We start from the raw sequence: 13,660 nt of genomic DNA, 5'->3' as shown, positions 1-13,660 counted from the left end.
GTGATGACAGTGGTCAAATATGGCTCTGAAACATGGGAGCTCCGGAAAGTGGATGAGAATATACTAGATATATTCCAAGGAAATCGTCTGGAGATTGTTCTGGAGACTCGGCAGACTGACCGTATTTCAAACAGTAGATTGTATGAAAAATGTGGTTCAATCCCATTTTCTAGGGCTATGATGAAAGAAAGGTTGAAATGGCTAGGTCACGTTCTGTGGACGAAGGATGGCAGATTGCCGAAGATTGTCCTTTTTGGCCAACCGTCTTGGGCTAAACGGAAAGCAGGTCGTCCTCGTCTGGGGTGGGAGGATGTCATAAAGAAATGTGGAAATGGGAACCTCCTGGGAGTGTAAAAAGGGAGGCTTTGAATAGATTGGAAAGGAGGAGGAGCGTACAAAGAATTTGTCCGTCTCAGTCGACTTGGTGCTGCGGTGAGAAATTCGTAGTAGTAGTAGTAATTATTCTAATTCAATAATTTTTTATTTATTAAGCGTTTAATAATTAAATAATAATTTTCATTTATTAGCTGCCTCAAAATTTCAACAATTATAAAATGAATATAACCATTATAATATTTATTCGAAATTTTGCACCCTAAAATTTCTGCGTCCATGGCAAGTGCCTCCCCCCCCCTAAGCCGCCTAGGGCTTTCCACTGACCTGTTTAATAGGAATCAGATTTTATCGATTCTTTAATTGATCTAAAATAAAACCCTAACGTTATCACCCAGGTGCAAAATTAGGTTTATTTTACTTTAACCACGACCAAAAAAAATACGCAAAAAAGCAGTGCTTTGCGGTCTACCAGAAAAATTAGTTTTCACCTTGTAATGGTTTGACAATCCTTGATGGTCCAATTTCAGAAGTTGATCTTCCGTCGTTTGCCCAGGGGTACCCAATCGTAAACTGAAACAAAACATAAAAGCTCAAAAATGTGCAATCTAAACGACAAGAGTTAATAGAGATAATAGTACGTTGCTTCCGCAGCTCTATGAGATTTATGCTTCCTAAATGTAATTAGAAGCGTTACACAAGGGAAGGGCTTTTAGCTTTCAGCAGATTATAAAAAAAAACTGTGAAATTTGTGTTAAATGGAATCTCAAGGAACCAACAACTTCTATGCATTAGGCTTAAACGGTCCTCAGTGATTTTTTTTTCAATAGAGATATAACTTATTCGCTATTTTTCTTGATTTTGTTTTTGAACAAAAAAGAAGGTATTTTCGGCATTGCCTGGTTTGTCAATAATAAAAAAAATAATAAAAACCTTATCAAAAACATTACAAGTTTAAATCATTATAGGACTTCGCTCGCCTAAATTTTTAATACCAGGGACCAAACTACGCTCAGTGAAGCGAATTTTAGACAAAAAATATTGTCCGGCGCTTGATTTTTGGTTGAAAATCAACAAAAAAAAAAATCAAAAAGGTCTTCGGGATTGTTATGGGTAAGACACTCTTGGCCTTTTTAGTGAAGATAGAAATTCACTTGTCTTTGCGTTTTCCGACCCCCCGCCCCTTCCGAAATGAATTTCTTAGCTCTAGTTTCCAGCTAGAATGCCAGAGATTAAGGTCCATTCTACGGAGATGGACCAGCACTATCTTATTAGCAAGGAGATCTAGACTACGCCTATTAGAATTTGATTTAGGTATATGCGAAGAAATGTGTTTTGCATTTTCGATTCAGAAATCGTAAAAACAAGTGGATTATATAAAAATCAATACAAAAATACTTATTTTTAGCCGTCGGAATTATGGTTTCTAGATTTTAACAGAAAAGATTATTAGTGACCTTCCCCCCCCCCTCCCCTGTGTATATGCCTGATTGACACTATTCCAAAATCGGAGCAAAAACGCGTATAATCACATTCTGAATCGAACTTTCACATGATTTCAATATTTAGTTGGGTAACAACGAGACATTTCATAGGCACCGCTGCCTAAGGAAAGAGCGATGTGGGGAAAATGTATAATTTAATAATTTTTTTTTTTTTTAGACCAGGACACTTCGTATCGAAAAATTTTTCGTAGAAACTTTAAAAAGGGCTCATTCGATTGAAAATTGAGAGGGATAGTGCCCTTTTTAATAGTCAAAAGTGATTGGAGGGCGACTAACCCCCCTCCCACGCCCACCATTTCCCCAACACATCCAACCAAAATTTTCACATAACCATTTTATTAAGCGTCGTTAAAAGGTCCGAAAATTATGTCTTTGAGGATAACACTCACCACAGCCCCAGGGCAAGGGTTGTAAGTTATGCCCTGAGGGCATATAAGGTGTTCGTATAAACTTTGAAGGGGGCTCATTGGATTGGTAATTAGAAATTCTAGTCCCTTTTATATGATTCAGAAGGTGAATAGCCCCCCCCCCCGAACCTCGTATTTTCCCATGTATCTGATAGTAATTTTGATATGACCATATGTTGTCGTAGAAGCTTCGAAGAAGGCTTATTCGATTGGAAACTGAAGGGGATAGAGCTCGTTTTAATAGTTGAAAACGATTGGAGGGCAACTAACCCCCTCCCACGCCCGTCATTTTCCCAAACACATCCAATAAAAATTTTTAGAGAGTCTTTTTGTTCAGCGTAGTTAAAAGTTCCGGAAATTATGTCTTTGAGGATGACACCCCTCCCTCCACAACTCCCAAGACAAGGGTTATAAGTTATGTCCAGGGGACATACACGATTTTTATAGAAAGGGCGGTCGTATAAACTTCGGAGGGGGCTCATTGGATTGGTAATCAGAAGTTCTAGCACCCTTTTTAAGATTCATAGTGATCGGAGGACAGATGCCCCCCAGCCTCATATTTTCCCGAAACAGAAACTTCAAAAAAGCTCAGTCGGTTGGAAATTGAAAGGGCCTTTTTTAATAATCAAAAGTGATTGAAGGGCAACATGCCCCCCACACACCCATCAATTCTCAAAACACATCTAATAAAAATTTTGAGATAGCCATTTTGTTCAGCATAGTTGAAAGGTCTAGAAATTATGTCTTTGAGGATGACACCGACCCCCCATAGCGCAATAATTGTAAGTTTTTCCCCGAGGGTATATAAGGCTTTTATGGTCGCATAAACTCTGGAGGGGATTCATTGAAATGGAAATCAAATGTTCTTATTGCCATTTTAAGAGTCAAAACCATTGGGGATAGTCCCTTCCCCGCAAGTCGTTTTTTGCACAAATACATCCAGTAACAATTTTGAGATAGTCATTTGTACAAAGGAGTCCAAAGATCATATAATAAGGCATTTGGGATGGACAGAATCCCCCAGAGTCTGGTGGGTAAGGGTTTTAAGTTATACCCAACGTTGCAATTGGTCGTGTGAACTTTAGATGAGGCTCATTTGAATCAAATGTACAGTTCTAGCTCCCTTTTAAGAGTCAAACATGATGGAGAGCAACTAGCCCCCCTCCCTGACATACTCTTTTCACAAAATGCATTCAATTGAACTTTTGAGATACCCTTTGAAATGCGATACCCATTTTGTTATCAATAGTCCAAAAATCATATAACGATGTCTTTAGGGTGGACGCAATCCCAAAGGGCCCATGGGCAAGGGTTGTAAGTTATGCCCGGGGCATTTAAGGTTTTTATGAAACGAGTAGTTGCATAAACTTTGGGTCGGATGGAGGTCATTTGATTGGAATTCGTATTTTTCAGTGCCAAAATTTAAGAATCAAAGTAAATGGAGGGCAATCAGCCCCCCCCCCCCCCTCAAGCTTATCATTTTCCAAAACATATCCGATCGTAATTTTATGAGCTTTTTTGTTCAGCATTGTTGAAAGGTCCAGTAATTATGTCTAAGGGGATGTCAACCTCTCAACAGTCCTCAGGACAAGGGCTGTAAATTAGGCAATTCGTTGAGGAGTGTTGAGCTAAATCAAAACACGTTATGTGCATATGGGTTGTCAAAAGGGTGCAACACAGGAATAACGAAGCATATTAATTTGGAAAATTCAGGAAATGATAAAGGGTGATGATCAAAACGCAATATTTGCATGCTACCAATACTACTACAACTATCACCACTACTACCACACTACTCAATTTACAGTATTAAGGGGAAATTTGAACTAATTCAAAACACTATGTGCATGCACATGGTCAAAATAACATCTCAAGAATTTATTTGGATATTACGCTGGAGCTTTCATGGAATAGTTAAAGGGGAAGATCATCTCACCAAAAGGTCATGTCTACAGAATACTGCTAATACTACTGTTCATGCTACATTTACTACTACTACTACTTCTATTGCAACTACTTGCAGGGCTAAGAGCATTGAAATGAAAATTTTTAGAACTATATGAACATACCGGCAATATCATAGCAAAGGCTAAAAGTATTAAGTTGGAGAGGAATGTTCTACTGACCAAAGGGCTATAGGTTCATACTACTGCTGCTAGTAGTACTAAAGCTATTCAATAATATTACTATTAATATCAATACTACTACTATGGCTACTCGTAACAGCAATAAATTAGGAATAGTTTGGTGTATGATGTTGAAACTAGCAGGGCTTGTTGTGAGGGATTTTGAACTAACAAAAAGAAAATATTTGCATCCTAATGATACTGCTTCAACACATACTACTGCTACTGTTACTATTATTACTGCTTCTGTTACTACTACTGTCACTAAAGCTTTGGCTACTACAACCAATTCTACAACTATTACTACTGCTATTAAAACGAAGGATATTAAGGGCAAAATTTTGGGATATATAGAAACTGCATGGAACTAATCCAAAACACACTAGGCCCATACAGGTTGTCTAGCCGACGCGTCAGAAATCCTTCAGGAACGGTTGATGGTATGTATTAAGCTGAAACTTTCGGCGTGTATTGAAGGGGATGATGAAGAAACAAAAGGTACTATGCGCATACTGCAACTAATGCTGCGACAACTGTTGCAACTGCACAAGCTAAGGGTATTAAGCTGAAGCTTTTAAGGAATATTTGAGCAGATGTTGGACTAAGTCAAAACAAACTATGAACATGTGGACTTTCAAAAATTTGACAAAGCAATATCTGCAGAACAACTTATCTCATTAATTTAGACCTTAAAGTGTAAGTTGTGAGAGATTCTTGACTAGCCAGAAGACACTTTTAGTACTACCAGTACAGTTACTGTAACTAATGCCGCTAGGGTATTAAGACAAAACTTTTAGGGAACGTTTAGGAGTTTCAATGAAATCAAAAAGCTCTATGCATGCAGGTTTTCAAAGGAACATGTAAGCAATATCATAGAGAGCACCACTCTATAATAACTAGAAATATCATGGAAACTTTTAAAGGAGCTATTTCGATTCTAAATTAAAAGTTGTGGTGCCCTTTTTAAGTGTTAAAAGAGATTGGAGGGCAAGCAGCCCTTCTTTCAAGTCCATTCATTTTCCAAACGTATCCAGTCAAAATTTTTGAGATAGCCATTTTGTTCAGCATAATAGAACGGTCCAGAAACTATGTCTTTAGGAATATTAGGCATGTCAATCTCCCACAGTTATGCAATTGGCACATTATGCTTTAAATCTAAATGTTGCTTAAAAATAAATCAAGACATCGTGTTTATGGTTGCTAATAAGACATCTCAGCAATATATCGAAAGCAACTGAGGGTATTGAGTTGAAACTTTTAGGGATACTACTATTACTACTTCTGCTCTTCAGTTTAAATAAGCAAAAAGGAGTACAAGTTTGTCCAGGCTGTCAATGAGCATAGATATAATCTTTGGGAATGATTTGAGTTTTATTTTTCAGGTCAACTTCAGAAACTATAAAATATAATTACACAAGACCCAAGACCTCCTACGGCACTTGTGACGAAGTTGGAAGAGCCAACATTTCGCAATGTTATCACGGTGATGGTTTTTTTTTTTTTTTTGAGGCTACCATAAGCACCACTGCGAGGGATTTCTGCCTCTGAAGCTAAATAGCTTTTTCTACAATTTTTGATCGCTTTCAATCCATCGCTTGATTTAGCTCCCCCTACGCTTGCTGGCCCATACTATAGAAAATTCCAAATTTAATCACCATAAAACGTGATCCAATCTGATATTTTTGGTAAAAGTGTTAGCCAAGGCCAGATATTTAAAAAAAAGGTTTTGAAAATAAACTAAAAAATAATACTTAAAAATGACAGAGTAAGAAAAAAACTTAAAAAAAAATGTCTCTGTCAGGAATTGAACCTACGACGTTCGGAGTATAATACAAACACCATATCCAGTGCCCTATGCAGGCTTTTTAAATAGTTTTTCTAATTTTTCCTAACTGACCATTCCTCCACTCCCCCCCAGATGGTCGAATCGAAGAAGCTACTCTTTCTAATTTAAACTGGTCAGGTCCCTGATACCCCTGCCAATTTTCATCGTCCTAGCTTATCTGGAAGTGCCAGAACTAGATTCTCCGACATACAAATAGCAACCCACACTATGGAATCTTATAGATAAAAACTGAAAAGATGCAAAATATAATTTTTTCCATGAAAAAGACCATGACAATAAAAACGAACAGAAACTGATTTTAAAAACTTTTTCAACAAAACTAAATTTTTCAAAGAAAAGTAAAGAGTTAGATTAAACCAAGAATGAGTACAAATAAAGTCAAATAATCTTCCAAGCATAAACTACCACACATCAATATCAATAATGAAAATAAATGAAACTCAAAACGAACAGAAATTTCAATAAATAGCCGAGTCAAACTCAAATTGAGCAAAAAATAACGTGAGCAGGGCTGACAATCCCCATGCCTTTTCAAGACCAGAACATAATTTGCACTTTACTGAAAACAAAATACGTTTTAAATGTTTCCACTTTTCTTGCTTTCATAAACCAAATTATCGAAACTTTAAGGGATAAATATTAGTATATGTCAATTAAACTGACAATCCACGGTCATTTCTCTCTCTCTCTCTTACTCTCTCAGTCTTTCATTTTATTGCTCGCCCAGCTGCCTGCCTGCATATCTCTCTCTCGTGGACCATTACAAATTATCTGAGGGAATACTGACCTTCTGCCACCTTATGTAATTATTTGTTGATCAGTCCTGGTTGAACTTCGCTGAGGTAAGGATGCTGGGACTGTTTTGAAAAACTGTTCATTTTAGTTTTATTGATTTTATCCTCTTGTAAGTTGTTTTTTCTTATTTGTCTTGTTGAGGACGGTCCTTGGACATAGGGCCGAAATATTCATTCTAATTTGTTTCCCACTGTCTTAAAAAATTCCCTATTGTTCTTCTTGTTTTTGGTGTTTGTGATGGAAAGGCAGCGTGGTCTTCGTCGTTATTTATGTATATCGCAGAAGGCCACGTGTACCACATAGTTATACCACACTTGGCACGCGCCCCCTGGTGTATGTGATTTATGAAACTGGGCACCCCTCGAAATTATCCTTGCCTGTTCCTTTCTGATCCTTCTCTCTATTAACTTTTTCTTTCATATCCCTCGCTTTCACCCATATTTTTTGCGTTCTTCACCGTATATTACCCAAAACAGAGCTCCGCTTCAGGAATCCTTCGTGTTATCAGAATATTGTCTTCTTGAATAAATGAACTGAATGGAAACCTCCAAGGAATCAGATATAAATATAGGATTATACCAATTATCACACCACGATCCTCCCTTCATGCGACCATAAGTGATCATTTCATTCGCTACAGCGGTTTTCCTGGGGTAGTGATGAACATCCATAGTGGTCGATAAATCACCGATATCTCTTTATCAACAAATTATAATCAAACACTTCCGCTAATTAAAAGATAACCAAAAAACAGTTACAGTTCGCTAGAAACTCGACTTATTTTACCGGGTTGTCCATTTGCCGTTAGTCCGAACTATGCTAGGTGTTCGAAGCAATGCTTCTACTTTCCATTTCAGAAATTCTGGGCAATTGGCTAGATTTTGGGAGATATAACCTAAAATACTTCATGAGAAAGAAAGATCAAGGACGTAAATATAGAGAAACGCCGTCAAATGCGCTTTTTAGTTCGAGGAACTAATATACACCTAACATTTCAAGTCATTTCTGACAAAATTTTTAAAATATTTCGGAGTATATTGTTATAGACATACAGGAAGGGAATTGATTCTATTCAAAAATTATAAAAATTGCAGCAAAATATATTACAGGATTTTAGAAAACGATATAGTTGAGTAAAAAAGGCTTTGACCTCGGAAAAATTGCAACAAAATTTTTTCTTCACTAACGGTCAGAAAAATCAGCTGAATTACGCAAAAAAGATTCACCAAAATCCCACTTGCAAAAGTATCCCAAACTTGCCCTAGAAGGATAAAATGAGGTAGGAAATCGATTTTTGTGTTTATAAGTGTTATGGAGTTTAAATAGTCGTTTCCTATCAAATCAAACATGACGGTGGGGGGGGGATAATTTCCTCAACACGAACAGTGATTTTTTTAAATAAATATTTACATAAACAGGGCAGGGATGATTCTGAAAATTTAACAGTAACGAAAGATTTACTTGCAAAAAAAATCCCAAAATTGGAAAAAAAAAATCCAAAATCAGAAATAATAATCAACCTACGCAATTCGTACCGTCCGTAAATCTTAGCCAATCGCTAGTCTTTAGCTTCAGACACAATGAAGCGACGTTACACAACGGGTACCTATAGCAGGAAATTCTTATTACACTGTCGGAGTAGGTAGGTTTCCGATTCTCACAAATGGGTATGCGCAACGATTTTTTTCTTTTTTAGGCCTACTTTCCGACAGCCTCTGCAGCTATCAAAACATATGCAGTGTACATACTTTTTATGGCAATGCATAAAATATATTTTTCTCAAAATGTCAAGCTCAGAACCGAAGTCACAAGATCTAGAAGGAAATCTTAATGAGAGGCATTTATGAAAGTAGTAGGGGAGACCGGTGACACTTGGTAGGAATGATATGTTTCAGTACTTCTAGCTCAAAGGTTATCAAACATGATTCTCTGTACTACTTCCCTAAATGAAACAATACAGTTTAACATTTATTTATTTTTTTTACGAAATTTTCTCGCCCAAATCATCGAACCATAAGAACCCCACGAAGATCCTTTTTTTATATAAGTATCCTGCCGGGTGCTGCTCGGCGTAGAGAGTGACGTCTGCCTCCTCCATCCGCTTCGGTCCATGGCGAGTATTTGCTCTTCGCCCTGCCTGATGTTTGCCCTCGTCAAGAACTCGGACAGGCTGTCGGACCGATGGTTCTTCGGTTCTCCGCGAGGTCGCTTCCAACCGGCTTTGATAGGGTCGAAGTCCGAGATCGTCTTTCCGGGTAGATGTGGTGGCATTCGAAGAAGGTGCCAGAACCATCATGAGGTTCACTCGGCTACTTGAGTCGAAAACCGAGACTGCTTTGTGAGCTGCAGAAGCTTCTCATTGCTGTAGAAGTCGAACCATCGTAGGCCCTCGATCTTTCTCAGGCTCTTTGCATGAAATACGTCGATTTTCTTGAGGGTTGCAGCTGATGCTTGCCATGTCTCAGCTCCTTAAAGCATCACAGAGCCGACTAAAGTGTTGAAGATCCACAGTTTCGTTGTACGATTGATGTTTGGTTTTCGCCAGGTGACGATTTAGTCTGCCCATGACAGAAGACGCTTTGGATAATCTCTCTTGCAGCTCGGGGAGAAGCGAGCCATTTAAAGAAATTATGGAGCCCAGGTAGGTGAAGTCTTGAACAACCTCGATGCCAGTGGTGCTGTCCAGGCTAACCGGAGAGTTAACAGTAGGGGAAGACGGGTCTATGGCCATAATTTTGGTTTTGTTCCAGTTTATATGCAGTCCTACTTTGGCAGCCTCTTCTTATAGAACTCGGAGCGCTGCCAGCAGCTGCTCCATGGAGTCCGCCAGAATGGCCAAGTCATCGGCAAAATCAACATCTACGATTGACTGCTTTTTACAAAGCAGTCTCGAAAACCGAGACTGCTCTGTGAGCTGTAGAAGCTTCTCATTGCTGTAGAAGTCGAACCATCGTAGGCTCTCGATCCTCCTCAGGCTCTTTGCATGAAATAGGTCGATTTTCTTGAGGGTTGCAGCTGATGCTTGCCATGTCTCAGCTCCGTAAAGCATCACAGAGCCGACTAGAGTGTTGAAGATCCTTAGTTTCGTTGTACGACTGATGTTTGGTTTTCGCCAGGTGACGATTTAGTCTGCCCATGACAGAAGACGCTTTGGATAATCTCGCTTGCAGCTCGGGGAGAAGCGAGCCATTTGAAGAAATTATGGAGCCCAGGTAGGTGAAGTCTTGAACAACCTCGATGCCAGTGGTGCTGTCCAGGCTAACCGGAGAGTTAACAGTAGGAGAAGACGGGTCTATGGCCATAATTTTAGTTTTGTTCCAGTTTATATGCAGTCCTACTTTGGCAGCCTCTTCTCATAGAATTCGGAGTGCTGCCAGCAGCTGCTCCATGGAGTCCGCCAGAATGGCCAAATCATCGGCAAAACCAACATCTGTGATGGAACGATCTCTGAATCTGATCCCAAAGCTGAGACGTGAAGTGGTTTTTGTCATAATGTAATCTAAGATGACATTGAAGAGCTCTGGGACCACAGCACATCTTTGGCGCACACCTGTCGTGATATTTGGAATGACCAAATGTCTGCCAATAGAGCCGACTGTGACAACCCTGTCTTTCTTTTTGAATCTCTAAATGATTTTCAAAGAAATCAAATATAGCTTGGGATAAAAGTGACATATTGTGCGCTGCAACATAAATTAGCATTAAATTTTGCCTTTGGTATATCACTGCACCTTTTGTTATATTTCAATGAACCATTGCTATTATTTCCTCGAAAAAAAAAATCATCCGCTCATAAATAAAACTAAGAAAACTCAGTCAATAGAAGTTTTGATACAATTAAATGAAATGAAAAATATAAATAAAGGGACTTTTAATTAAGATAGAAAAAATTTATATTAAGGTATGCCCGACCATTGTTTGCCCGGCAAACAATTTGCCTTCGTCAGTTAGTTAAAATCGACAATTGTCAATTTGGCAATTATAATTGCGAAAAGGCAAGGTAGAACCTCAACAGGTTGACTCTAGTTCGGCATTGTGGAGTGACATTCATGAGAGGTGTAGCATAAGTGGAAGACAGTAACAACGGCAATCAAAGGGGGTAAAATTAACCTTGCTCTTGATGCCCATTTCATTGGACAATCTGTCTTGGCTTTTTCTACAATTGGCTATGACTTTAACTTTTGCCACAACTATTCCCTTTTTATGGCACTTGGTATTAACCAAGTGACATATAGCAATCGCCAATTCTGTCGGTCTGTCTGTCTGTCGGTCCCGGTTTTGCTACTTTAGGCACTTCCAGGTAAGCTAGGACGATGAAATTTGGCAAGCGTATCAGGGACCGGACCAGATTAAATTAGAAATAGTTGTTTTCCCGATTTGACCATCTGGGGGGAGTGGGGGGCCGGTTAATTCGCAAAAAATAGAAAAAATGAAGTATTTTTAACTTATGAGCGGGTGATTGGATCTTAATGAAATTTGATGTTTGGAATGATATTGTGTCTCAGAGCTCTTATTTTAAATCCCGACCGGATCTGATGACATTGGGGGGAGTTGGAGGGGGGATACCTAAAGTCCCGGTTTTGCTACTTTAGGCACTTCCAGGTAAGCTAGGACGATGAAATTTGGCAAGCGTATCAGGGACGGGACCAGCTTAAATTAGAAATAGTCATTTTTCCAATTTGACAATCTGAGGGGGGGGGAGTGGGGGCCGGTTAATTCGGAAAAAATAGAAAAAAATGAGGTATTTTTAACTTATGAATGGGTGATGGGATCTTAATGAAATTTGATGTTTGGAATGATATTGTGTCTCAGAGCTCTTATTTTAAATCCCGACCGGATCTGATGACATTGGGGGGAGTTGGAGGGGGGAAACCTAAAATCTTGGAAAATACTTAGAGTGGAGGGATCGGGATGAAACTTGATGGGAAAAATAAGCGCAAGTCCCAGATACATGATTGACATAATCGGAACTGATTCGCTCTCTTTGGGGTAGTTGGGGGGGGGGAGTAATTCTTAAAATTAGAAAAAATGAGGTATTTTCAACTTACGAACGGGTGATCGGATCTCAATGAAATTTGACGTTTAGAAGGATATCGTGTCTTAGAGCTCTTATTTTAAATCCCGACCGGATCTGGTGACGGGGGCGGGGAGTTGGGAGGGGGAAACCTAAAACTTGGAAAACACTTAAGAGTGGAGGGATCGGGATGAAACTTGGTGGGAAAAATAAGCACAAGTCCTAGATACGTGATTGACATAACCGGGAAAGATCCGTTCTCTTTGGGGGAGTGGGGACGAGAGTTAATTCTGAAAGATTAGAAAAATGAGGTATTTTTAACTTACGAGTTAAGAAGGAAACATGTTTGAGAAGGAAGCATGATAAGAAAACAATTTACAATATGCATAACAATTGTAGCAAACAGATTTTGCATGGAACCCCCTATATTTTACACCCCCCCCCCCTTAATGTGTAAATATACAGTCGAAATTATATATTTCCCCTCTATTCTCCCAATGCGTCTCTCTTGTCTCATACCTTGTACTTATTAATTGATTAACTGTTTAAAAGAAGAACCGGAAAACAAGTGATGGGTGACAGAATGCATTGGTTTTACATAATTTGGACTATATATTTGCTTTTTAGGGGAAGGTGGGTTGGCGGTAAAGTATAGGGGGGATCCATGCAAAAGGTGTTAGCTACAGCTATTGTACGTATTATGAAATGTTTTCTTAACATGTTTCCTTCTCTAGGCTTATAACCCTAAGCTGTAACTATTGCTGACGAAATTGGAATTCCCTAAGAAGCAAAGTCCTGCGGTTGTAACTGTTCCAGTCATCTATGCAGTCAGCACAGTAAAGGGAAAATATTTTTACACTGTGACAGTCATCAATGATGATTTTACATTCATGAACTTAGCTATTGACTTTTGATTAGTTCCCATGTCCTTTGGGCACAGACAACGCGGACCCCAGTTATTGCTCACTTGTTTCAAAGGCCGCCTTTTCAAATGCGCAATTTAAATACGTATTTAAAACGTTTTCCATGAATTTGATGAGCAGAAATGGAAGTCATTCAAGAATCTATGTCAAAAGATAAGGATAAAATTGTAACTGAAGTGTATGAAAAAATTCCTACCTATAAAGAACGGTATCGATAATTCAAAAGGGTAAGGTAATCATTTTTGATATTATTCTAAAGTCTGGTGTTGAATATTTCGATAGCCTTGCAGACTCAAAGGACTGCAGGTACATACACAGGCTCTCGGTTCGTATTTTAGGGGGGGGGGGTGATTAACTTAAAAAACAACGAAAATTGGTTCTATTAGTCTGTGGCCTTCTGAAAGAAAATTACTGGTACTTATGTATTATACCTAACACACTCAAGAAGTGTAGTTACGTTTTAATTAAATGTCTAAGATACGTGACTGACATAACCGGACCGGATCTGCTCTCTTTGGTGGAGTTGGGGGGGGGGGGTAATTTTGAAAATTGAGGTATTTGTAACTTATGAAAGGGTGACCAGATCTTAATGAAATTTTATATTTAGAAGGATCTTGTACTTTAAAGCTGTAATTTTAAATTCCGACTAGATCCTGTGACATTGGGGGGAGTTGGTGGAGGAAACCGGAATTCTTGGAAAACGTGAAAATT

The 13,660-nt window shown here is 38.7% G+C and overlaps 1 protein-coding gene across 1 annotated transcript in view; it reads right to left on the bottom strand.

The window, feature by feature from the left end:
- Window positions 1–13,660, bottom strand: part of LOC136026600 (signal-induced proliferation-associated 1-like protein 2) — a gene marked incomplete in the record, with an annotated part of 213,523 nt that overhangs the window by 101,041 nt on the left and 98,822 nt on the right. Inside the window, 1 exon segment of the mRNA XM_065703317.1 lies at window positions 825–906. Coding sequence (XP_065559389.1) covers window positions 825–906 — 82 coding nt within the window.

This window comes from Artemia franciscana, chromosome 4 (assembly GCF_032884065.1).
Source record: "Artemia franciscana chromosome 4, ASM3288406v1, whole genome shotgun sequence".
Classification (NCBI taxonomy): Eukaryota; Metazoa; Arthropoda; class Branchiopoda; order Anostraca; family Artemiidae; genus Artemia; species Artemia franciscana.
The sequence above is the reverse complement of the archived record's forward strand: the minus strand, read 5'-3'. Positions and strand labels throughout refer to the sequence as shown.